Source organism: Acipenser ruthenus, chromosome 33 (genome assembly GCF_902713425.1).
Source record: "Acipenser ruthenus chromosome 33, fAciRut3.2 maternal haplotype, whole genome shotgun sequence".
NCBI classification, from domain to species: domain Eukaryota; kingdom Metazoa; phylum Chordata; class Actinopteri; order Acipenseriformes; family Acipenseridae; genus Acipenser; species Acipenser ruthenus.
Window position 1 is genome coordinate 1,938,233 of NC_081221.1, and position 27,516 is coordinate 1,965,748.

General features: G+C 41.8%; 2 protein-coding genes and 1 pseudogene across 2 annotated transcripts; 1 reads left to right on the forward strand and 2 right to left on the reverse strand.

The window, feature by feature from the left end:
- Window positions 1-352: 352 nt before the first annotated feature.
- Window positions 353-8,052, reverse strand: LOC117433302 (regulator of chromosome condensation-like; annotated as a pseudogene).
- Window positions 6,780-16,898, reverse strand: LOC117433274 (cartilage-associated protein-like). Its single transcript, XM_034055392.3, has 7 exons — window positions 16,303-16,898; window positions 13,640-13,789; window positions 13,134-13,305; window positions 11,904-12,032; window positions 11,583-11,728; window positions 9,303-9,386; window positions 6,780-8,709 (listed from the first exon to the last, which is right to left on the reverse strand). The coding sequence occupies exons 1-7, from the start codon at window positions 16,771-16,773 to the stop codon at window positions 8,560-8,562; spliced, it is 1,302 nt and encodes a 433-aa protein (XP_033911283.2). The 5' UTR covers window positions 16,774-16,898; the 3' UTR covers window positions 6,780-8,559.
- A 2,216-nt stretch (window positions 16,899-19,114) lies between these two features.
- LOC117433208 (peptidyl-prolyl cis-trans isomerase FKBP10-like) lies at window positions 19,115-27,319 on the forward strand. The gene is made up of 10 exons (XM_034055274.3): window positions 19,115-19,740; window positions 21,468-21,613; window positions 22,362-22,551; window positions 22,860-23,005; window positions 23,382-23,571; window positions 24,222-24,367; window positions 24,988-25,177; window positions 25,986-26,128; window positions 26,477-26,640; window positions 26,931-27,319. Exons 1-10 carry the CDS (start codon window positions 19,547-19,549, stop codon window positions 27,117-27,119), a joined length of 1,698 nt encoding a protein of 565 aa, XP_033911165.2. The 5' UTR covers window positions 19,115-19,546; the 3' UTR covers window positions 27,120-27,319.
- The last annotated feature ends 197 nt before the right edge of the window (window positions 27,320-27,516 follow it).

Below are 27,516 nucleotides of genomic sequence, written 5' to 3' on the forward strand. Positions count from 1 at the left end.
AATATGCGAGCACAGGGTTGCACAAATTAGTTCACGTGCTGGGCTTCAAGTGAATAATTAATTAGTAATTGAATCCCGGCACAACAGTATATATAGAGACACGTAGCACTCACTCGGGGTTGTGTATTCGGGAGTGGAGAACGGGTGAGAGAGAAGGAGATAGTGATAAAAAGATAAGTATTGCTACTACGTGCTGGAGAACCAGCACAGTACTTGTTTTGTGTTTAGCGTTCGTCCATCCTGTTTGTTAGTGTCTATTTGTGTTGTTTGTCTGTTTATTTTGGCGCAAAGTGCCGTGTTCTGTTTTGTAAAACCATTTTATTTTCAATAAACTGGCACAAGCAAGGGCATTTACCATTTCATCCATCCTGTCTGTGTTGTTTATGTCCTGGTTGTGACATCACCACTCAGCCAGACTGTCACAGCACCAGAACAATTTTTAAAATACAGATTTAAGATACATGCATAACATTTAGCATAATGAGAAATGCAAAATTTCAAACAAAAGGTATTTGCATTTCCCAAACCCTTTTCTAATGCAATCTTTAATATTTACTTATACCAAGATAAAAAGTAGCATTTCATTAAAAATGTAAACCAATTTTAATTTAAAAAAAAAAAAACTAAATGAATCCCATTCTAGTATCTACACAGCAAAACAGCATTAAAACATAATTCCACACTGGCTGACACTTCATTTTACTGACATGAAAATATTGAATTGTTTATCTGTTTTCAATTAAATTTAATTGCGTTTTACTCAATAGCTAATTAAACAATTTACACAGATGTGCTCATTAACTTGCAGTCAAACCACCCAGTGCTTTTGTGTTTTGCAAAACAACCATGGTCTTTTTTTCCTCCATTATATTTCATATCCATTTGGCCCAGTTAATAATTTAACCACTGAAGTATAGAAGAGTTTTTTTTTTTTATTTAAAATGCATACTTTCTTTAAATTAGACGTCCCTAAAAACTCTAAAATATTATATACACACACACACATACCAGTACACATTTTTAATCTTTTCATTTAAAAATGAGAACCAAATCTAACTCCATGCCTAATGGTCAGCACACCAACTCTACCTAAAACAGAGTAGCAGTGACAGGTTGCCAATTTGCTCATTAAGGTTTTGCAGACTCTATTCACTACAAGTCCACCAGTAAATCTGTAACCCACATATTGCATGGAGTCAATGCAGGACACAGACACATCCTGCAATTCCAGCACATTTTACTGGATGCAGTGGAGGAGTTAAACTTTGTAAAACAGACTTAAAACCATGATCCTTCCAAATGGAAACATTAAAAGCTAGAGAAACATATTTTCAAACCTTGTACAGGGATAGAAAGCAGACCCCTAACACGTGGCAGTTTAAGCCTTCATTAAAACGCACCTACGCCTTAAAGTGTGGCTCACTCAGCTTGTCGTAAAACCTAGCATGGCTTGATAGTGTATGTATACACTGTTTAAATTCCTATTGTACAGCTGTTAAATGTATATATTTTCTCTTCGTTAACAAAGTCACTACGAAATGCCACTATATACAGTGAGTTACAGGTCTTTGACCAGCAGGACTGTATGCTGCCCCCCAATGGACACGGACAGTACTGCGTGGTTCTCCAGTTGTTTTCCGGTCATTTCCACCGGCCTCCACTCATCCTCCTCACCCCCGTCCCCAGCTGCAGGTTCGTCCCCATCCCCTAGGCAAAGACACGGCCTGCGGATCAAAAGAGAAAGAGAGACCCCTTCATGCCAAGGGGTTTTTTTTTGTTTGTTTGTTCCTTAATAGCAGTCAAGATGCTTTTTGCTGAACCACCACTAAGATTCATTTTCGCATTATATTTATTTTAAAACCTTGATTTGGCTGAGAGAGTTCAATAGTTAACCATTAAATTAAAAAAAAGTGAAATGCTGGCCTATTCTTGCTTTTGGTTGTAAGCGGTGTGCGTTTGGGCCGAGTGAATCAGCCCTTCCTTACCGCTCCTGGTGACGGCAAAGCTAACCGATGATCCGCAGGCTACCATCTCTGCGTCGGTCAGTTCAGGAACAGCAGTGGGCTCCGATTTCTCCACCCCGCCTTCCCCCAGGCCCAAGCGCCCGTATTCTGCACGACCCAGACTGTACACCTGGCCTGGACACCCAAGAAAAACACAGTGTTGAGTCACTCAACACTAAACAGACATAATAAAAGGATTTCAGCACAAAACCCATTACATTTTAATTGCAAGCTTGTACTTGATTTACTGGTGGGTTTAACGTTCAAGGATCGGTTTCGGAAACAACTCCCAACTCAGAAATTAGCCATACAATCTGCAGTGACGGAAATAAGACTTGCACAGCAAGTTCCACCCATTCCAGGTTTTACTACGAGCTTGATTAGCCACAGTGTATAGCCAAGAAGCTCCGGTTCATCTTATTAAACTTATAGTAAAACCAGGAATGGATAAAATTGCTATGCAAAGTCTTATTTCCATCCCTGATGTACGGACACCTAATAAGAAAGAATGAACTGTACCATCTGAATCCAGACAGAGGGCATGATGCTGTCCTCCAGAAAACCCTGTCCAGGTCACTGACGATTTCCTGAAGGCAGTCATGACTGTCGGCATGAAGACTGAGCTGGTGTCTGGAGTCCCTGCAACAGAAAACCTACATGTAGCACATACTAGACAGATTTGTTTGCAATATCCATCAAGATACACCTTGTTCTTTCTGGTTGCAGTACTTATCTTCAGCTATGTAAAGTTCGTCGACTTGTGCATGTAGCTGCTTATTTACCAAGCTGATGGTAGTTGGAGAGTCCAAAGCAAAACACTACCAAGAGGCGTCCTGAAAAGATAACGCACACACACACGCATACATTTTGGTTTTGGAAATACAGCTGCCTTTGTACAGCAGTCAGAGTCCGTACAAAGTCTAAACCAGAGGTTCCCCACCTTGGTTCTGGAGAGACAGGATCTTATGGTTTTTGTTCCACCTGAGTTCAATTGTACTAATTATTTTCTTAATTGGTCAACACAAAAAAAATGTCCAGGTCTTTAGACATTGATTATTTAAAAAGATTCCCAGAAAACCTGTAGGACTGTGGATCTCCAGGACCAGGGTTGGCCACCCGTGGTCTAAACTAAAGCAGGATAGACCATAGTCGTATGCTTTACCCAGGCCTTCTCTTCCACCCCTGTTACTGAAGCGCTCTGGAATTCTGCCCAGTTACCCCTGCTTCCCTCAGCCCATGGTATAGAGGTTACCTCCCAGACTCAGCAGCACCAGGTGGTCATTGCCTGGAAAGGAAAAATAGGAGTGAGAAACACGGGTGTGAAGAAAATTACAACCCGCCCAGCCTTTCAGAAACTGCAGCCAAGCTGGACAGTTATTTTATACGTTGATTTTGCATTGTCATTATAAATGAAGCATCCCTAGATAGTCTAGAGTACTCAAGTCCTCAATAGGATAATCAAAATGAAGTTTGCAATCATGTGTTGACCGGGGAGGACCTTCAATACAAGATTGAGGCTATTGCTCCTAGCAGAGCCAAACCGCAAATGTCACTTTACTGTATGAATGCAGTGCTGCCAGCACCAGACCTGATTTTATGCTGAGGATGGGTTCAGCTGTATGCAGCTGCTTTGGGGCTGTGCACTTTGCCCAAACCTCTAGAAGTCCAATCACACCGTTATTATCCTAAACACACACACAAAAAAAAATCACAACAACATGCATAGCCAATGAGAAACACTGAATATCGGGCGATAGTGTTTATAGGTTCCACCCTTACCATGAACGATCCCCAGATGTAGACCACACCGTTTTCAGAAAGTGCAACAGTGTGACTATCCCCTGCAGAAACCTGCACTATTCTCTTCTCCAGTTCCACTTTCCCTGGTACCATCTCCGAGCACTCCGCCGAAGTGTCACGCCCCAGCGCTCCTTTGTCATTGCAGCCGAAAATGTAGACCTAATAGACCCAGAACACAGATCAGAGTTACCTCCAGTAGACCAGGGGTTGCCTACTCTGGTCCTGGAGAGCCACAGAGTTCTGTTTTTTTTCGTTCCATCTGAGTTCTCAATTACTTAAATTCAACCAATTGTTTTCTTAATTGGTCAACACTACATCCTCCTCCCTCCCCCACCCTCAAAGATGCCCCAAAAAAACTTGCAGGATTGTGGCTCTCAAGGCCCAAGATTACATAATGCAGGGTGATTTCTGAAGTAAAAAAAAATTGGATTAAAATTGGATTAATACATTTATATTGGGCTCACTGAGCTTCACAGCATGTTATTTTTTTTGAAGTATCCATTATAAAGGGTTTAATGGGTTAGGAAATAAGACTTCAAGGACAATCTGTAGACTTTAGCAGAAGCAATTACAGTCAAGTGCAGCACATTGATGCTGACGTGCAACGTTTAAAATGAGCAGAAAACTAATGAAGCAGTGTCTGAGCTATTTAGCAACTTTTTTTAGCAGTATTTTTTTTGTACGGCTCTTGAACCATGGCAAGCAGTATTTTTTTAGGGTCACAGGTTAAGACCGATTCACGTTACTCACTTTGCCGCTCTGGCTAAGACACACTGTGTGCATTCTCTCGGCCTCCACTTGGATGGTCTTTTCAGGCAGGGCCAGTAGGGCGGCTCTCTTCCTCTCCATCACATCCTCACCCAAACCCAGCTGACCGACGTCCCCCTGCCCGAGCACTAGCACCAGCCCCGGGACCTTCCCGTGAGAGGGATGCGAAACTCCGAGCAGCACAACACATAAGAAACGGGGCAGCGCTTCATTACAAAAGGGCACCAGACACACACATTGCCATCCAATACAACATACAGTGCTAATATAAATTAATGAATAAGACTTCTAGTACAAAACGTTTGTCATTGAATGTTAGGGTTCCCACCTGCAAGGTACAAAAAATAAACTCTCTTTAGAAATTATTTAGTTTAAACTCTCTTTAGAAATTATTATTATTTATTTCTTAGCAGACGCCCTTATCCAGGGCGGCTTACAATTGTTACAAGATATCACATTATTTTTTTTACATACAATTACCCATTTATACAGCTGGGTTTTTACTGGAGCAATCTAGGTATAGTACCTTGCTCAAGGGTCCAGCAGCAGTGTCCCGCTCCTGGGATTGAACCCACGACCCCCCGGTCAAGAGTCCAGCGCCCTAACCACTATTCCACACTGCTGCCCCAGAAATCCTATATTCATCCAATAGGAAACACTGACATTACGACGACAGTATTGACAAATTAATATTGTGCGTATTAATGTTGGTTGTCAATTTCTGTCAGCCAAGGACAGAAAGAAGTTAGATCATTTTAATGTGTGGTGCAAAAACTATTCAACGGGGTGGGGCCGTCTGCTTAAACAGAGAACATCCTTATCAGCCTATATGATTTTGCCTACATGGAACAGTGCACTTGCATAGTCATTTTTCAAAAATATATAATTTATGATAGATTACAAAAAGTACATAAAAAGAATCACTGATTTTTTTTTTTTTTTTGTGATAATAATTCGACGCATGATTTAATTGACATATAACGTTTTAAACCCGTATTTCTAAAAAGCAGTTCAGTCTCCCACGATCACTCTACAATAAATCTTTCCCCAAGTGTAAACACAAGATATTTCTCTACCATCTCAGTCCTAGACTTTGAATAAGGTGGCCCTCGACGATACAGTGTACCACTATTATATAAATGGCATTAAACTAGCACTAGTTTGTATGCGAGGCAAATTTGTTCAGCATTATTAGCATCTAATGACGCGTGAGCTACAGACATTTATTAAAACAAACGAAAAGGTAACACAACATTTAACAACATAGTGCTGTAATAGGAACTACACACACATTGAGGAGTACAGTAATTTCCATCAGTTTTACAACAAGCTCAGAGGCGTATTTAAATCGCCTTACCTTTCAGTGGCTTGCCCTGGGTGCTTTTTACAGATAAGGAAGATCTTCCCCTTTTACCTGTCATAGTGGTTTGGAAACTACACGATGAAACATGAAATTATATGCATCACAATTTAAAAAAAGTTACAAATCGCATAAAAGAATATATGCAAAAAAATAGGTTTACGACTATTAAATTAGCCTTAAGTGTCGTCTCTCTCAATTGCGTTTTGCATAACTTATCACAACTTATCTGTCGGTCCTACACTGCCACCTGGTGTCAAATTGGTGAGTTTAAAGTGCATTTTCAAAATTTTAAATACCGACAGGGTAATAAGTGTATTTTTTTTTAATCCCATATTCAAAAATTGTAAACAAAAAACCAAACATTTTTTTTAAAATGACAATCATTGACGCGGCCCTCGCATTTTGCATTTTTTTTCAAATACTCGTCTAACTATAAATGCCCCTTTTAAACTGGGATAATTACTTTTTAAATATTCTATTTACAAAACAGACACTTTTTTTCTGTGGTAGTCCAGCCACCCTTAAAATACAAGCGTTAGCTTTAACCCAGACAGATTCGGTTTTAATTCTTCCGAAATCCTTTTTTAATACTGACGGGGCCTATAGAATTACTCAAACGAACTAATAAGGGAAGACATTCTAAAAACAACTTTAACACGATTTTTCAAAACGTTTACATTCAAAATTGAATATCTTTCCAAATTAGAAACAAAAACGTTAACTTAGACTGATTTCAAAATATTTAAAAACAAAAAATATGCTATCGTGAAATGACTGACTGATTAAACACAGGTTCCGTGACTAGTTGAGCACTACCTATTATATATAAAAACAACGCCTCTCGACACCGTTTAATATGTAATTTTATTTTAAAACCACATTAATACAATTTTAACACAATGAATTACATTTAACAATCTACATTAAACCTCCAGCGAGTTACAGGTGCTGTTACTTTGCTAAATGTGATTAACAACACGGTTGTAAGTTAGTCATTTCTATTTAAATCTTAACCTTGCGGTTTAAGACATATTATTATTTGTTTATTTAGCAGCCGCCTTTATCCAAGGCGACTTACAAAAATGGTATAGCCCTATTATTTCTCACAACCCAAATAAAGAAGTGTTTATAAAATTTTCGAGGGCACCAGCAGGGAATTAGGAATGCATTGCGGGACTTGAGGACGAAGCTCAAATCTGGACGCCTGACAGTAGACTGACGTTAGACATGTTAAACTGTCATTACATACCTAGGCCACCAGAGGGACTGTGCATTTTGTAAATGGTCGAAAGAGGTGTCTTACCGTGATTACTTGTTGAGACTCACCAGTTCCTTATCTAAAAGGAGTTGCTAACCATTCACAAGGAAACAGCTGTTGTGTGTTGCCAGCTGTCTGGAATCCACCAGATCAGATGCAGTTGGTACAAAACCATTTAAATGCCCGTTTATGACCCCTAGTGGTAGAATCGAAGTTGCCTATCTGTCTTTGTTTTTCATTTGTTTTGTTTTGACATGACTCTTTCATGGACAGCTCTGGATTATACCGATGTCCAAGTATCAAAAAAACTGTTTAATTCATTAATAACACACTACAAGTGGACATTCCACGTCATTTATTTTATTTTATTTTATTTTACAGTTGTCTTTTAAATAATTTTTTTTTAAAAAATCAAACATCTCCCTAAAAAAATGGCCTGGGTTATGTGAAATATATATGTATTTTTAAATAACAGCACAATCATTTCCTGTTACAGTCAACGGTGAACACTAACACCTTAAAGGGGAGCTGGTTTCAGAATTGTATTTTGATTTTTGCAAAACCCGATTCTGAAGAAATAAAAAAAAAAAAAAGCTTGGGTCTGTGCAGTGCAGTGAAGTAGAGCAACACTTTTCAGATTTAAAATGGCTTGATGTGATTTTAAGGAATCTGACCACAACTTAACAGTTTTATAAAGCATGCACACTTTAAATGCAGACTTAAAATGACTAGGACACTACAAACTGGTTTTACTTGCACTTCATCTTCATCTTTACTTGCACTTCATTTACTTTCCCTTTAAAACCTCTTTTCCACTGGCGCATGTAAGCCGTGATGGCCCCAGGCAGATGCTTTTCCATTGGCTATCTGTCGAGCTGAGCGAGAACAAAACCGTGAAACTCTGGCCTCGCAACGCATCTGAATCTGGCTGGGAGCCGAGCAGAGCCAGGGGCAGAGTTAATGATTTTCGTCATTACACTTGAGGCAGACGAACGACATGGCGCACGGCGAGTCGGAGGAGAATCCAGTACATTTCGCTTGTATTCAGTAATATATGAAAAACACAGGCATAGCCTCTGGATCCGCCATTCTCAACTCAAAGCACGACGGCTCTTAATACCGCATCATCTACGTGCGACTCAGCGCGTTCATTGCGTGTCACGTCAGCTGCATGGCTTGGGCCCTGCAGTGGAAACACAACCAGTCTGCGCGGCTCAGCTGTACAGTGGAAAAGAGGGATTATTTCTATTTTGTCGTTGCTGCACAGGCATGAGGGAATAGTTCACTTGGGATGGCCAGGGAGGAGCTGGTTGCCTGATGAAACCAGTGTGCAGAGATAACAGAATTCGTATGAGTCCAGTGGTGTGTCAGACATAAGGCTCCCCCGCGTCACCCTTGCTTTTTGGTTCCTGCCACCACTTAGCGTAGATGGATTCCTCGTAATCTCCAACACCCTCAAACTCAGAATCTGGGGGCTCGTCTGAGGAGATCTCTGTCATTTCAGGGCTCACCACATCCTGAGAGGAGATTAAACAAGGACCTTTTAACACCACCATTCATAGCACGCAAAGGGATACAGCTTCTACAGATGTCTATTGGACTTTGAACCTATGATTGGGGATAAACAATTCCAGTGATGGTAATAAGACTCCCATTGCTGACCAGTTTGATCCATTCCTGGTTTTACTATAGATTAAAAACCTGAGCTTCTTACCTATCCACGTGGCTAATCAAGCATGTCTTAAAACCTGTAGTGCTATGCAATAGGAGTTTTATTTTCATTCCTGAACTCTAAGGGCCCTATTTTAAAGCCATGGCAATTTTCTGTGAGGAAACTAACAATTGCTGTTGATACAGAAACTGTTATTTTTGTCACTTGGCCATTTTGTTTTTTAATTTATGTGTTTACGTTATTATTTTATTATTTATTTCTTAGCAGACGCCCTCCTCAATCCTGCCCCCTGTTGTTCACTCCTGCATCTCTCTCAAGCAGAGACTGACGAATCGCGTGTTGGTTTTGTACAGCAATGTCCGCTAAGCTGAGCCTACCAAACCTATTTTGAGACGGGAGGCTGTTGTTTTCTACTCTAACCCAGGATCGTTTCCTTACCTCGTCATCCGATTGGAGGTAGTGCTGTGCAAACTCCAGCATCTGCTTCTGCATGGTGGTCTGGTTAAAGTACTGAAGAGCTTCCTGAAGCAGAAATCAAAGACCGGTTCCATGTTAAAATGCATTCATTTATAGAAATTCTCATTCCAAACCAAACAGTGGTTACAGTTACAAAACTGGGATCTTCAAAAATCAGGAGGCTTCTCTTCTATCATATACTGTAGTTAAATACAAAATTATTAAACAGCAAAGGCAATCATAATGTGACTTCATGTCATTTCCATCTGATGTAAGTTATCCAATGCAAGGACATTTCAGACAGCAGTATAGGGCTGGAAATAAGACTCCCAATGCATAGCAGTTTCTCCCATTCTAGGCTTTAAAATGAGTCTGATGAGCCACAATGTGTATGTAACAAGCTCAGGCAAGTCTTACAGTAAAACCAGGAATGGATAAAACTGCTATGCAATGGGAGTCCTATTACCATCTCTGCAGTATCACATCAATATCAGCGTGTGCTACATATTCTACTGTTAGAATCAGTAGTAAGGATTTTCATCTGTACCAAACTCTGGTTGTCGCATGACCCCTGTAAGATAATAAGACCAATTAGACTTCCTGCAGGTAATAAAAACAAACGTCTTCGCTTCAGAACAGCTGCAAAATCAAATCGAAAGGACATCCAGATTTCAGATTATTTTGATGTATGAGGATGGAAGAAGAAAATATATTTAAATGCAACAATGAAATGCAGATATTGAATCAGAAAGTGAGAAAACGGTCAATCTAAAAAAATGTGGATTTAAGGCCATAATTCCATTTCAGGTTATTCCTTATATCATGTACAGTTGCAGTGCAGTTTATGCACACTCATTTCCTGTTGCTGTAGTCGTTGTTGTCGGCACTGAGTTTACTGGTATTTAGAATGGAACAGCCCGTACTGTGGCGAAGCTTTCATAGCAAGCTGCTTGAGGCTTCCCTAGAGACAGTGATCCACATAAAGCAGTGGATTGTTTCAGAGAAGTGGGTGCTCGAAAAGCTATTAAAGAGAGCAGGGGCTCCCGAATGGCGCATCCAGTAAAAGCACTCGCTAGAGTGCAGGATGCGCTCTATAGCCTGGACGTCGCCGGTTCGAGTCCAGGCTATTCCACAGCCGACCGAGGACGGGAGCTCCGAGGGGGCAGCGCTCAATTGGCAGGGCGTCGTCCGGGGGGAGGGAGGGTTAGGTCGGCCAGGGTGTCCTCGGCTCACCGCGCACCAGTGACCCCTGTAGTCTGGCCGGGCACCTGCGGGCTTGCCTGTAAGCTGCCCAGAGCTGCGTTGTCCTCCGACGCTGTAGCTCTGAGGCGGCTGCACGGTGAGTCTGCAGAGTGTAAAGAAGCGGGCGGCTGACGGCACACGCTTCGGAGGACAGCGTGTGTTCATCTTCGCCCCTCCCGAGTCAGCGCAGGGGTGGTAGCGGTGAGCTGAGCCTAAAAATAATTGGGCATTTCAAATTGGGGAGAAAATAATAAAAACTGATTGGCAATGACTAAATTTAAAAAAAAAAAAAAAAAAAAAAAAGAGTGCAGGGAGGAAGTGAATGGAAGATAAACGGAAACTATCGTGTACAAGTATCACTCGAAAGCAAACCTTGAGTATCTGTGCCTTTTTTTTTATTTTCTCACTTTTTTCTGCTTTCTGTGCTCTGCGACATTTCGTGAAGCCTTAAGTTGAGAGGAACACAAAGCCACTTTTGTGGCTTGGAACTTGCTTTCAGGCAGCTGCATGGCATGCCAGGGGAGAGTCAGGGTTTGATACAGGAAAGTTGCCTCAAACTAGGTCTCCCGGTCTCCTGGAACCAGGTTTCAAGCCACTGTTCCTGAAAAAGTGGCTTATTTTTTCCCCTCAGCTTTACATTCAATTTCCCATGAAGCACAGTGCAGGCTGCCCAGTTTATGAAGATGCTAACCCACTTTTTTGCTACAATCCTCGGCTTTTATTTAACTTGTACTTAAAATCTTCTACCTACCTGCCTACCCACATTTAGAAAGCGGAGTCAGACGACAGTACACCTAAGAATGCAGTTTAAAAAACGGACAGCTTGATGCGATCCTAGCATAACAGAGAGGAGGCTGGGTGCGAACTGGCGACCCCGTGAACCGGCGACCCCACGCACTGCAAACGAGCGTCTTAACCACAACGCAAAAGAGCCGGGCTCGTCTGCATTCGTGGTTAGAGAGCTTTTCTGACAGGGGACAGCATCCTAACAGCCCGTTACACTGGCCAGGCTAAACTCACAGGTCTGGGTCTGAAGTCATTGTCCTCCAAGCCCCACTGCTCCCAGTAGAAGCGATAGTAAACCATGTTCTGAAGCATGATCTCGTCTTGGGAGTCAAACAGCAGGTAACTGGCAGCACACGGCGCTGCATTCTTAACATCGTTCACTGTAAAGACAAGAATAAGCATTGTAAAGCCCAGAGAGGTGTTAAAAAACAGGGTAAACTATAGTAAATTAAAAGTATAACCATGGGGAAAACTGCAAGAATACTGTGCAAATTTACTGTGGTAAACTTACAGCTCTCTTGCTCTTACCAAGAAAAGAAAGCTAGTGTCACTTACATTTGTAATAGGTGAACTGGAGATAGTGATACATGGTGGCCACAAACTTTTCCACGAAGAAGCCCCCCACGTTGGGAGCGAGGCTGCCCTCGCACTTCACTTTGCACTCTAGAACGTCCGTGTAGTGATCTGAGAACACAGGATGAGAACCAGCATTAGAATGCTCCTGCTTGATTGATTTCATCAGAACAATAACTCAATAAACATCATTAAAAAATATATATATCATAGCAGAGGTTTACAGATGCAATAATGAGAAGGGCTGTTATCTGCAGGGAAAGTGCAGTAAAAAAAAAATCTGCTTCTGCAAGAGTTTAATTGCTACAGAGTGTTAACATTGTTAAGAAATAACTGCAGTAGTCTAATTGAAGTCTTATTAGATACCGGCTGCTGTTTGTGCTCATTTGTGTTTAAAATTGCAGTCTTTTTTACTTTATCAGCTCTAGTACCATTTTCCCTTCTCCCTGTATCAGTTGAACTTTGAAAATGTACAAACGACAGGTGATGGACAGGTGGCAGCTGGGTAAATACATCCATTCATTTGTTCTATAAGGAATCGGCAGCCCTTTTGAGCCTCAGGAAACGTAATGCCTGAGTAGAGACCTGGAATCATGCAAACACCCTTCAGGAGATTGTCTCGTAAACCTGCAGTAACATATGCCCCCCGAATATTTGTTCCCCCTAGGAACCAATATTTGGGAATGTCTATATCCATGCACTTTCAACTAAAACCTGAATTTAAAGACAACTTTCCCTATCCCTATCCCCAACCCTAACCCTAAACCTGTATCATCCAGTCCCCTCTGACAGGTCCAGTCTCACCTACAATAACACATGAGAACAGCCTGCAAACATAGCTCACATTCATTAGCATTACACATGCACCATTTACATAAAAACTGGATAAATAACAAACATGCATGTAGGGGGGAACAAATGTTCACTGGTGGGAACAAATATTAGTTCCTCTGGTGGTACAAATATCTGGGGGAACCAATATCTGTTTACACAGTCATTTGCAGGCGAAATTCCCATCTTGTAGAGCTTAACCCAATAAACTTTGACATCATCTTCCACAGCTCTGAAAGGGAACCAGATAGTGGACAGCAGCACCTGGTCCTGTAACCTCCTGGGTCAGGACAGAAGCTGCTAATTGGGGGAAGGAGTAAGGGGGGGGGGGGGGGGGTTGACAGTAAGGTGTCCTGTTCTGGTCACTCGGGGGTCACTGACCTGCCACAGCGGGGTAGAAGTCCTTAAATTCCCTGACCTCGTGGGCACCCTCACAGGCTGCCAGGCACAGCTCATATACCTGGAAATATTCACTGACTGCCTGCTCCATCCCAGCAATGCTGCTGCGGAAATCGCCTGCGTTATACAGCTTCACTGACTTCACGAACAGGCTCTTGAAGGAGAGTTAAGGAATGAGACACAATAATTTTATGATACATAAGAACATGAAACAATCTTTTTTTGCAGTATAAGTGTCACATTTCATTTAAAGACAGAAATAATGCTAAACACAATTGAAAAAGTGTATTCGCTATAGCATGGGGTGCTTTTCTATTAAGCAGAGTTGTTGATGAGAGGCTCTGCTGAACACTGACCTGAATTAAGTAAGCAAAGAAGCGGGCAGGCAGTCTATGCTCTGCCATGCTTCCACTGTTACCCTTTGCTATGCTTTTGGAGAATGTTATAAAGGCCACCCCAGCCAGTTCCAACCCACAGTCCCTTCTCACCTGGTAGGGCTGCTCCTCCAGGTCGATGAGGTATTCATCCACCTCGAAGAGGGTCTTGAAGTAGTTGAGGTTCTTCAGCATCATAGGGTCTTCGGGGTTTCTCTGCAGGAAGGTGTGAGCTGCAGACACAGCCTTTTCAAGGTTGTTCCCCTGCAGGTACAAGCAGAGCAGTGACACAAGATTAGTTTTCCCAGTTGCAAGTGGCCCACTTCACGTGCCACGGAGTGGAGAATCTGAAAGGTAGCAAGGGAAGCAAAGCTAAACCCTGTCCACTGAGCTCTTTTCTGACAGGGTTAGCATACGACTCTGTGTACACCAGGGTAGTTTGAGACCCCAGAACTCAATTCATGAGAAGCGCAGGGTAGCAGAGCTGTGAGGAAGGAGTGTCAATGCCATTGCCCCCTTACCAAAAAAAGGTGTCACATAATTAATTTTCAACAATTGTAATGCAGTGCAACCTTCTTAATATCACCCCTGGTAATGTCACCCTCTACTTATTATCTCACATTGGTATTAACAGACAAACAGAGGATTTTTATGCCACTTAATATCACTTAGGGACATTTTTGGGCAAGATTAGGTTTGCTCTGTCCAGTATTGAAATGCGCTGATGTTTAAAAGCAGCACAATGGAGCACACAAGAATAAACTGTTTTCTACTTTTAAAATAAATTGAAATAAAAACAGCCCAGCTGTGTCAATGCAGAATGTTCTTACGGTTGGAATGTTTCTGTTGGTTAAACACCAGACATTCCGCCAGTTTGTCCACATCACAGTTTGACCAAACAATTCACGCAGCTCCCTGAGGATGGGCAAACAAATGATCCTTTAACAATGCTACCAGCTAACCAGCTGCACAGGACATGCCAGCGCTGGTGTCCAAACAGAACAATCTGCAAACTGCGCTAGATCAGTGGCCTTCCACATACCATAGGTTTGAACTGCACACTTACAGTCAAGCAACGTTAAAAATGAAACGGCGCTACCGCTGTTTCCATCTGCAGTTTACAATCTGACTAATTGACTAATTGCAAAACACTGGATACAGTAAAACAGTATCGATTTCTGACATGAATGGCAATGCAATTCTTCTGTATATTTGGCTCACTAAATTGTTGCTAATCATACACTTTCCTCGTAAAAGATATTGACTTTGCATTTTTGACTTGCATCAAGTTTATTTATTTATAGGAGGAAAGCGGAAATATTTGTAATTTATTTGGTAATATTAAAAAAAAAAAAAATGTAAAAAGTTTTACACATCTTGTGAATCTTACCGTTGGGGTAACAATATTGAGGCCTGACTATTAATAAATTAAAATCATAACAATTATGATTCGTTGCATTGCTATGCACAGGGGCAGCAGTGTGGAGTAGTGGTCAGGGCTCTGGACTCTTGACCGGAGGGTTGTGGGTTCAATCCCAGGTGGGGGACACTGCTGCTGTACCCTTGAGCAAGGTACTTTACCAAGATTGCTCCAGTAAAAACCCAGCTGTATAAATGGGTAATTGGATATAAAAAAAATAATGTGATATCTTGTAACAATTGTAAGTTGCCCTGGATAAAGGCATCTGCCAATAAATAAATAAATATAATATTTATCGCTGTGTAACTGGTGGGTCTGTGGGTAACAAACTGAACCCCCAGAAGTATGCATGATTGAAGTAGAGCAACACTATATATATATATTTAGCTCAAAGAGCCAGCTGCCATATATATATATATATATAAATTCTATTTCTCTTTTCCATTCCTATATTTTCTTTTAAAAACCAGAAGCACATTTAGCTGGAGCAAAAGCTTTGAAAATCATCCTGTTACTGTATCAGCTAAATTAATTTTACAGGTTTATCAAAGTTTTGATTAAGAATCGGAGTCGGATTAATAGCAATCAATTACAACTTAAAGGAGTGGGGAATAAAAAAAAAAAATAGAAAGCAAAGGGGGAGGCAAAAAAATATTGCTGCTTCGGGCCCCGAATCAGCAAGCACCGCCACTGCCCCTAGTATTAAGCAGGAGATGGGTCTGATTGATTCATTGCGCCCGACCGTGTGTGAGAGCAGATTGGGGGACGTGGCAATTCTAAAGCGACTCGTTCTACACCAGTCTGCTGTTCCGTCACGGAAAACTAATAAATTAAAGCACTGTTTTCACCCATTCACACAAAAATGTCTGACATTCCACTGTCCGGCCAGACACAGCTCAAACCGTTAAAAAAAAAAAAAAAGTGTAACTATTTAAAATAGCGGAGGCTACTCCCCTAGGGAGATTTAATAATTTAAACTGACATTTTTTTTTATTACTTGTATTTAAAGTTTTAAAAAGCTAATATGACATTGCTCTGTATTTTACGCATTAGCTGTAAAGATCAATGTGATTCTACTGTACTTTGGCCGCTGCAGGAATGGAAAGATACAAGCATACAGAGCTACACACATAGCGGCCTATACAGAATTAAAATTATTAAAACATAAAAGTGTCCCGTACATGGATCACAGCTACTGGTTATTAAATATGACAAAAGTAATACTAACAATATGTATTATGATTATGATACCAATGTTAATAAAAAAAAAATGAAATATAAATATTAATTTTTAATAAAAGTTGCCATAACCTGTAGGATTTCAAACTTTTTAAGTGTTTCTGGAACTTTACCTCACCTGAAAATAGGCGAACTGCAGATACCTGTAAGGCATCCTGTTATAAAACGCGTCCAGGATGTCTTTACGAGGGTAGGCGACAGAGAACACGGGGGAACTGGCTTTGCACTTCTTTAAGCAGAAGGCTCTTTGTAAGACATGATTAAAAGCCCGGAGCTCGCTGTCCACAAGGAGAGCATCCTGCTGGTCTCTGCCGACTTTGCTGCAGTTGTGGCTGCAAAACGACTCGCTGTCCTTCAGCAGTCGGTGTATTCGTAAACTCATCTCCAGGTATTTAATGCTGTCCTTCCAGTTTTCAGCTGCATATTGATCCAGTGCGTACCCGTAGGCAGTTTCTAGGGGCATCAGTTCGCTCTGCGGATAGCTCCTGAAACTGTATTTCTCATACTGGGCTTCGATAGCCACAAATAAAGCCGCGCACACGCAAAAGTAGACCAGAGTTTTGCTTGCGTTCTTGCGATGAGGTTCCATGTTACTTTAGTGATGCGTTTTCCTTTCCCCCCCCTAGTTATGATGGCATAAACATGTCTTTCTGCACGTAGACTGGCTGAGTCTGAGATGATTGAAAGAATCTGGAAAGTTAAAAAAAAAAAAAAAAAGGTAGAAGGAAAAGTTTTTTGGTAGGTTTCGGGTTTCACCTGGGTCATAGCGCCGAATGTTTGTGTGTCAGTCACGCATGCGCGTACAAGTCAGGGTGCTGAGTTTGACTTGAGTCAATTGGGTTTTGTAATATAATAAAAATTTTAAAAAAGAAACTAAAACAAACGTAAAATGTCAGCTATGAATGTATTACGCCATGCCGGTGCTGTAAAAAAGCAACTGACTACAGTGGTAGCCAATATTTTTTGTCTACAGTATAGGCCTTTAGTAAAATAACTATTTACACAAGCTCTACGTTTCTGTAGAGAACGTTTTAGTAATTTTATTTTTAAATGTGTGCTTCCCAAATGATTACAAAATACTATCATATGCATTCGTGCTGTAGTAACAAAGACATATTTTTTAACTGTACACATGACGCGCTGTTTAATCATGTGGCTATGTGCTTAAACTTATTAGGGCGCCTATGGCTCTACAACTAGGCCTCACAGCGGGTGATCAAAAAGAGATTTATTATAAATCAATCAATCAATAATTCCACTCCGTACAACACAATATATTAACCATTTAAGCATTATTTAGCCAGTTATCAATATTCCACCATTAACAATTAATTTCATGTGGAGGTTTTTTATTTATTTTGAAAGATTTACCCCCCCCCCCCCCCTAAACCCAAAAGTTTTTTTTGTTTGTTTTTTGTAGAGCAACAGCTTAGACACACCAGAATGTAGGATACTGATCCATTGCCATTGGTTACAATCGTGTATTAAAACCATGTGTTAAAAACATACAAACGTGCAGTAATCGGTCTCACAATGGGTGACACCTCCCGGTTCTAAGCCATGTTGTTAGTAGATATGGTAATAGTGTTTGGTGCTGGGTGAAACTCACAAGTGGTCAAATGTGTAACCCCCTGGGGATAGGAATTCCCGACACCGTGAGGTCTACAGATCTGCTGTACCAAGGCTATATCCAGTGTGCACAGTTGTACCATGTCAACTTTCCTATCTGTGTATCTATTTTATAAAGCATGTGTTTTGTTAAGGCAGGGTAACTTCTCAAACTCAATAGAATTCACACAGACTGTTTTAGAAGTTCTAAAGGGCAAAGGGAGGTCGCTCTACTATGACTGGTATAATGTATACACAAAAACAGAACAATTTAAGGTGAAATTTGCTTTAAAGCAATCGAACTACAGAGAGATTTGTCGTAGTAGTACACGGGTACGCTGTGCAAACTGACTATTATAATATATTTGCATCCAAGTTGGCTACTTGGAATGAGCCAGTGGAACTTTTTTTGATTAATAATGATATAGAATCTTTGTAAATGGTAAACATGCCAGCATCGGAGAACTTTTAATTTTCAGATGCAATACTGCAAAATATCGCTTTCCTTTTATATTCTTGTAATACTAATACTACTAACTGTTATTATCATCATCATTAGGCTACTCATTATTATCATGATGTTTTTTTTTTTTTTTTTATCAGTAGTAGTCCTAGTGTTACATTCAACCAATCCATAGGGATAAAACGATTGGTCACAAATATTCTTTATGCAAATGCTTGGTTGCCAGCTTAGGTTATCGTCTTTATTTTTTTCTTTAAAAATACCGCACGTTTGACATAGACATCTCTGCGCGAAAAACCAATCGTGATTTAAATTATGCATTCACGACATCAAATAACTTTTGTAGTTGCGAAGAGGCGCTGACGTCAATTGGTTCTAGCGTGTTTTTTTTATTTTCTTATCGCAATACCATCTTGGGTTTTAATGACTATATAAGCGCATTTTGGTTTTATAGCAATCTTCCCGCTGATAAACAGGATTTCATGAAATACATTTGCTTTGAAGACAAACATTCCTTCAAGTTTTGTGACCAGGACCCACTATTCCGATTTTGAGCAGGGTCTCTGGGACAGAGCGGAAAACACGTTCCCCTTGTGTCTTTAACTAGGCAGAGCACACCCCTCATCCAACAGGGAGGGGGTCCAGTCTACCTCAGAAAACAGGGTCAACATTTAACATTAACAGTGCTTGTAGCATATAATACTAGATGCGGATTACGCCCGAATAGTGGCAAGTGTATTTGCTAAATAACTACTCGGTAAACCGAGATGTTGCAGACAAACAATATATTTGCATTGGAGTTTAGGACCCAGAGGTATTTCCTCCAATTTGGGAAGCGCAGGTCCTTTCATAAGCCAGCGGTAATTGTTTAGTGTGCTAAACTTTATCCCTACTATTTTATTTTTCCACACCACGGCGCTAACTCAAATAAATCGATGCGATATTACGGTTGTTTGGTTTATCAGCCAGTTTGTGTAAAAAGCGCCGCCCAAGAGCGGGCAAATATTGACGAAAAAAAACAAGTTACGCCCTAAAATTCACAGACAGCTAAAACGAGCATCATCATCCCACGAAGGCCGCTTACACGTTTACAAAATTCCTTTAAAAGCAACCCCCCTCTTCTTTGCAATGAATGAGGGAGCCATCGTACTTTGATTGGGGTTTGAGGTAAGAAGTTGGTGCTGGAACGAGCTGAAGTCGACGACTACTCCTCTTCCAAGTCTTTGAGAAAACAATTTAGAAATAAAAAGGTTTTATTTTTTTTTGTACTTAGTTACAAGTTACAGAGAAGATGGTGGTGAGGTTTTTACTAGGTTTTCTAAGTGTTTTGGTGGTGTGCGTACTTTGCAACCCCGGGCCCCTGGAAGACGTAGTCGTAGACCGAAATTATATCCCTAAGGTCTGCCCCAGAGAGGTGAAAATGGGGGACCAGGTACGATATCATTACAACGGCACCTTTAAAGACGGGAAGCAGTTCGATTCCAGGTAAGTCTTTCAAATTCATGCATCGATCGATTTGCAGACAGATTTATTTATTTATTTGCTGATGCAGTCGTAGACGGGTACGTTGTGCAAACTGACTGTTACAGTATATTCTGCATCCATGCTTATAATTACTCGTGCAGATATGGTGTGTATTTTCAACGTTTGCTGTTAGTCCCTGATTTGATTAACAGATACAATGGCAGATGTGTTTTGCTCCGTTTTTCTGGACAGTTACTTTTCTTGCGCAGCCTCGATTTCTGTAGACGTGTCATCCATGCATCAATGGCTATTGACCACAATCAAACGGGAAGAAGCTTGTCCCAGTCATTTAAAATGTCCGCAAGAAGGTTTTTACGCGTGCATGGAAATGCAAATCGCATATTGTACAATTTGACCAACTGTTTGATCAATTTAAAAAAATATATCTTTTTTTTTTTTTTTTTCATGCTTCTCTAAATTCCGTTATAGCTTAGTGTCGGGTTTCACTTATATATAAGTGAAACCCGTCACATTATAGCGACAAGAGAATGGTTTGACAACAAGATATTTATTTTTACCCATTTTTATTTCTGTAGCAATTATATAAATATTATACCAGCCCTACTTTTGGGAATTTTATTTAATATGAAAATGTAAAAAATCACTGCATTATATTCTCCAATAAAATATATAGGCATATATTGTCTTGGATGTACATCAGTTAGACATTAACTTTTTAGTATTTTTTTAATACAAATATAAGCATACGTTGTAAGCATGTAAGGCAACTGAGCATCGCGGCTAATGCTGGTAGGTGAAGGTTTAAAACATGTAATGAACTGAGTGATTAGAGCCACTACAGTCAGGTTTCCTATAGCACTATAAATTCTACTGCAGTAACACGCCCCGAAAACACTGTTGCCAGTAGTTTAACACCATCGGGGCTGAAGAAAGAGAAATACTTCTAGAGAAAGTGAAATGCGTGGTTATATTAAGAATTTGTTCGGTGCAGCAGCGGAATTAGTGCCAGTAAAAAAATCCTGTTGGTACTAACATCTGCGCAAAACAATCTTAGTGTGTTGAGAATGCAAAAAAAACCTACTCCCTCATGTTTTATGCACAGGGTAGGACTTTCATAGTGCCGGCTAAGGTTTAACGCGTTTAATTAAATTATCCAGAGTGGTTGCAACGCGCATACCCACATTTTTCTTCAGTCAACGTGTGTTTAGGGTAAAAAAGCACTCCCTTAAATTCCATCGCCTCAAGGTATCCTCTTGCGGTTTGTTCTCGATTATTGGAGTGACTTACAAGCTACTTAACCCATTAAATGCCATTGTCCTCATTTGAGGACAGGCTACTTTGTAATTTTATGGAGAATCTTTAACTGGCATCTACCTTAGTTTTAATTTTATATTATTATGATAACTTGCTGTAATTTTGTTAACCGCATAAGTTAAGTCTAAGTAACTTATTAATTCTTCAAATGCAGCCCTTAAGATGCTTTTATGACGCCTCGAAATGATACATTTCTTGGTGTTTTCAATTTTACCAGAAAAATCAAACTGTAATAAAATAAAACGCTGCACAGATTTGCGTCATCCCTAGACTATTTTTTTTTCTTTTTTTTCCCATGTGAGGTCGCCATGGATTAAAGGGTTAAATAAACCAGATTTGCAAATAAATATTAACATTGGAGTACAAATACATGGCAGACCGTGTTTTTTTACGCGTTCTCTGTCTTCTCACAGCTATGAGCGAGGAACCGCTTTTAGCGGTGTGGTCGGAGTTGGTCGCTTGATCTCTGGCATGGACCGTGGGATCCAGGGCATGTGCATCAACGAGAAGAGAAAGATCACCGTACCCCCGCATCTGGCTTACGGCAGCTTGGGCGCAGGTAAGTGCCAAGAGCACAGCTTTCGTAGTGTCGCTTCCACAGAATTAAATCCAATTAGATTAAAAAAAAAAAAAAAAAAAAAAAACTGTAGATTTTTAGGCAGTCAAGATACTAGCATTACCTCGGTGATTGGTTTTCAAACGCATGCACCCTTGAGAAATATGACTTGTACTGAAACATTAGGTAGCACGCTATCTATTTAAAATATAATATTTATCAACAAAAATATAATGTTTTTGCATTCTAGAGGTTTTTTTTTTTAAATCTCTGAGTTAATTGTAACATTTAACCACTAGGGGGCATACCTTCCTTGCAAATAAACTGCCATAAAAGAACTGGTGTCAAGGGAGCCCAGACTTGGGTTACTCTTTATCTCCATGTACACTGGGATGGTTTAGGACAGTTCAGGCTTTTCAACTCGCCATGCAATGCATTCTGGTGCGTTTTAACCTGTCTCGGGTACCTTTCACAGCAAGACTACACTTACCAGAATGCATTGGGGGTGTGACTTGAAAAGCCAGAACTGTCCTTGTGTACAAGTCACACCCCTAATGCATTCTGGTAAATGTAGTCCTGCTGTGAAGGGTACAACGTACCAGAATGCATTGCGATGTGAGTTGAAAAGCCTAAACGGTCCTGGTGTACGTGGAGTCACATGGTAACCCTGGTCCTAACCCCTTCTCTCATGGAAACAAGCCCGTTTCCTGCAGAGCTGAGCGTCAGTTCTCGTTTGTCTCTGCCCCGCCAGGTAAAGCCATTCCTCCTGATGCCACCCTTGTCTTCGACGTGGTGTTGCTGGACATCTGGAACAAGGATGACCAGGTCCAGACCACGACAGTGTACAAACCCAAGGACTGCAAACGCACCGTCCAGAAATCGGACTTCATCCGCTACCACTACAACGGGACCCTGCTCGACGGGACCCCCTTCGACTCCAGGTGAGTGTTTCTCCACAGTTACTGCAGACGCCTGAAACTGTAACTGAGTGGCAGTGAAACAGTCATGTGTGCCTTCCTAATGATGCCCATTTCAGAGCCCATACCCATGTGTTGGCACACCAGGTGAAGTGCATAACCTTCCTCCACCCCATGGTGTAACCTCCATTTGTGTGCTTTATAGCTGTCTTGTGAATCTGGTGTAGTTTGGCTCTGCTGTCAGCTATACTGTAGCTCTTGTATGGGTGGTTGCAAGGCTGCACAGTGTTTGCTCCTGTCTCTCTTAACCGCTTCTCTCTCCTCACTTGCAGCCACAGCAAGCTGCACACCTACGACACCTATGTGGGCGACGGCTGGCTGATCAAAGGCATGGATGAGGGTCTGATCGGCATGTGCGTCGGGGAACGGAGGAACATTATAATCCCGCCATTCCTGGCCTACGGAGAGAAGGGATACGGTAAGATGAGATCTGATTGGGAGGGATCGGAAACCGGATTGGGGTCAGAGTGAAGAGAGGAAAGAGTTTTAGCTTAGCCACAAGTGTGCATTACTCCGCATCACGATAATCACTGCATTCCTACTGTGAGTTTAATAAGAGACACATGAGCTTGTTACCTATATACTGTGGCTAATCAAGTGTGTAGTAAAACCTGGAATGGGGGGGAAACTGCTATGCAGTAGGAGTCATTTCCATCCGTGTACAATGCCATTGTATATTTCATAACTCCATGGCACACCTGCATGTCGGGGGCTGGTTTTGCACAGAGTGTTTAAGGATACACAGGGTTTGAGTAAGGGTGGGGTTATCGACATTCCCTGCTCTCCTCTCCCAGGTACTGAGATTCCTCCTCAAGCCAGTCTGATGTTTGATGTTCTGCTGGTGGATCTCCACAACACCAAGGATGATGTGACCATTGAGAATCAGGTGATCCCAGATCTCTGCAAGCGCAAGTCCGTGACTGGAGATTACATCAGATACCATTACAACGGGACCCTGCTTGACGGAACCTTCTTCGACTCCAGGTGAGCACACGAGACAGTTCGATCCAGTGACGCAGATTCACCGGTCAAGGTAATCTCTCAAACACTTTATTTCAGCTATTTTTCAATATTACATGCATGAAAGGGTTAAAGTTCTCATGAACAGAAATCTGTTGCTACAAAAAACACTTTGTCATGGATATAAACACTAGTTATTTCCCGTCTACAGCTGGGAGCTCAAATATTTGAAGCCTTTGTATCTGCTCAACCTGATTTAGTAGGGGAGTGTCGTCTGTATGGCAGCCATCTGATATCTTTGCTTGGGATAATTGGAATACAGGGCAAGTTGCAGCCTGCTCAAGTAACCCAGCTCCGAGAATCAGACTGGAGACAGTTTGCAATGCTGCTACTGCAACAGAGATTGTTAACTGATTATTCGATTGGGTAAAAACTCAAAGCCCAGTAAAATGACTGGGAATGTGGATTAGGAGTTCTGAGGGAACACAAACCCTCTATTACAATACGATGTATTATGTAAAGATACTGAGATCAGGTGCTGTAACAGGGAGATAGGAAATGTAACCGCCCGGTCTAATCCGTGGAACTCCTCGCTGCATGGCTGAATGCTCGGGGATCTCAAACCCCCAAATCGGCTGCAGTTACCCCTCACTGTCCTTGTTTTCTTCCCCCAGCTACTCTCGCAACAACACCTACAACACGTACATTGGGATGGGCTACGTGATCCCAGGGATGGACAAGGCCCTGCAGGGGGTGTGTATTGGGGAGAAGAGGAGAATTATCATGCCCCCACACATGGCCTATGGAGAGAGTGGAGCTGGTAAGGGGGCAGGAATGAAAGACATCCATTTATCAAGGCTCGGTGGTCCAGTGGTTAAAGAAAGGGGCTTGTTCCAGGTTCAGTCCCGGCTCAGCCACTGACCAACTGTGTGGCCCTGAGCAAGCCACTTAACCTCCTTGCGCTCCGTCCTTCGGATGAGCAGCAATTGTGATGCATAGTTCACCCCCAAGTCACTTTGGATAGAAGCATCTGCTAAATGCCTAATTAACTATAAACCCGAGCTCAGGGAGCCAGCATTGCATGATTTATTTTGTAACTCTCCGTAAGTCAAGAATCGGAAGGTCTAATTCGTATGCTGATTTTTGCCAGTTGATTTGTATCTGATAGTCCTCTCTACAACAGTGGAAAATCGAATTTGTTATAAGGATGGAAATAAGACTCCTGGAAGCCTTTGTATTCCAGGTTTTAAAATGAGCCTGATTAGCCACAGTGTGCAGGTAACAAGCTCAGGTATGTCTTATTAAACTCACAGTAAAGCCAGGATCAAACTGCTGTGCAATGGGAGTCTTATTGCCATCCCTGTGTTAACTGGAAAGGTGGGTATGTCTGGTATAAAAAAGGCTAATGCTGTATTGCTGCGGCTCGTTTTTCTCTCCAAGGTGAGAGCATTCCTGGCTCTGCAGTGCTGGTCTTTGATATCCACGTGATTGACTTCCACAACCCCACTGACGTCGTGGAGATTGTGAGCTCCTTCAAACCCAAGGAGTGCAACGAGACCACCCGCGCCAACGACCTCATCAAGTACCACTACAACTGCTCCATGCTGGACGGCACACACCTCTTCTCCTCGTACGTAACCCTCCCCCAGTCCCCTCTCGCACCACAGGCATGTTAGGAGCGCTGCAGCCAGGGGATCCAGTCCCTGGTTTCACCCCGATTGGCACTGATTTTGTAATGCCTTACCCAAGGTAAAACATGGTACCACTTTACAATAAGTGTCTCCTAATTACTGTGTATTCACACAGCAGTTAGTCAGTAAACGCATGTGTACTTGCACATAATAGCAATGTTTTGCATAGTTACAATCTACTTCACATATAAATCTTTTTGCATGATGTAACCTTAACCCTTTTTTGATACAATTTTGTGTACTTGCACAGATCGTGCAAAAAGATTTACACATGAGGTACATTGTAACTATGCATAATAACATTGCAATTATGTGCAAGTACACATGTATTAAACAGCTGCTATGTAAATACATTCATTTACATTCACTTCATGTAGAGTCACTGGTAAAACTAGGTAGTCCAATGTATTTGTAGCTAACAAAAGTATAAGGTATCTGTTTTGCACTTGCATCCACTAACATCGGACCCAAATGTGCTGTTTTGAAAGACACATCTGTTGCACTTGCTTCCCTAATTGACTGACATGTTTTCAGCCAATAACCTGCTTTTGACGAAGCTGACACTGCCGACCCAGGAAGTGTAAGAGATGTGTGTTTCTTTCAAAACTGCACATTTGTGACCTATGGAATAACTTTTGCTGGCTACAGTCACTTCTTTTGAAGCAGGAAGAACCTGAAGGGCAAGAACTGAAACCTCATGCTGTGTTGTGACCCAGCCTGCTTCAATGTGTGTTCCATTTTCTTTAGAAATGATTACGAAAACCCTCAAGTTGTAGTTCTCGGAGCCAACAAAGTGATTGATGGCTTGGATGCGGGCCTGCAGGGGATGTGTGTCGGAGAGAGGCGGGTTGTCATCGTGCCCCCGCACCTGGGCCACGGGGAGAAAGGAGGTGAGGCCCACACTATGTAGCACACACTTTTTTTTCTATAACCAGACTGAAGATAGTTCAAAAGAACAAATCTGATCTGTAGCCCATTCGGGTACGGGTCGGGTCTTGGGTCCTTGTGTCCGCCCGGACTGGTAAAGACCTCAGCCCGTGTATGAGTAACCAATTCTGAAAGGCACACTGATTCTGCAACATTTAAAAGCTGTTTCAGTCCTAATGTACGGGAGATCTGATGGGCTTTGATAGAGGACTGATAGCTCTCGGTTAGGAGGTGCTTCTGCACAAATTCAAAACGGATGATCAGTCTCCGAAGTAGGTACTGAGGTAAGGTCTCTGTGTCTCTCTGTCTAGCACGCGGAGTGCCTGGCAGTGCAGTCCTGCGCTTTGAAGTGGAGCTGGTGGATTTTGAGGAGGGGGTACCGGACGGGTACCTGTTCGTGTGGCTCACCGATCTTCCCGAAAACCTCTTTGAAGAGATGGATCTCAACAAGGATGGAGAGGTTCCACTGGAGGAGGTTGGTGCACAGGAACGGACAGGGGGGTGGGAGGCGGGCTCTGGTGTCGACCCGTACGACCAAGCGGTTAAGAGCTAGATTAATCCTGAAAGCGCTTTTAAAATAAACTGCGCGTGTGAAAATAAACTGGACCTGACGTGCCTGAGACATGCTGAATAAATGGACCGCTAAGGGTTAATAAAACCAGCCTTCACAGCAATCTGCAAAGCTCTGTTATGCGCACACCAGTTTTAATATATAGAAGAAGAAACCATTTTTCTGACCCCTCCTCTCCCTTTTCCCGTTCCCAGTTCACCACCTTTATCAAGGGTCTCGTTGCGGAGGGCAAGGGTCGCCTGAAGCCAGGCCAGGACGCTGACCACATCATTGAGGACATGTTTGGGAACCAGGACCGCAACAAGGACGGACGCATCGTCCCAGAGGAGCTCAAGCTGAAATCGGCCGAGGATGCAGAGCGCGCGAGGCATGAGGAGCTGTGAACAGCAGGGACAGAGCAGCGCAGTCAGACACGGACACGAGCGCAGGCCACTCTACAGCAAAGCAGAAATACAGTGAGACACACAACAGCACAGCTGGAACAGGTTTATACAGGTAGAAACCTGGACTACAGCTGTGGCCAACAGTTTAGTATCATCTAAAGTTTTAGGATTGAGACCATTTGAAAAAAAAAAAAAAAGAATTAACATAATTTAGGTCTTTTATTTAACATCATGTGATCAAAGAAACTTCAAAATGTTCTCGCAAAAGTCTACCGGAAGCCATGACAGTATTTAATGTTAGATTTCAAAATGTCAGTTTCATTTCATTTTTGTATTTCAGAATTTCCTTTTATGAGGGAAAACTACAAAGCGCTATGTAATTCAATATGTTAACTTA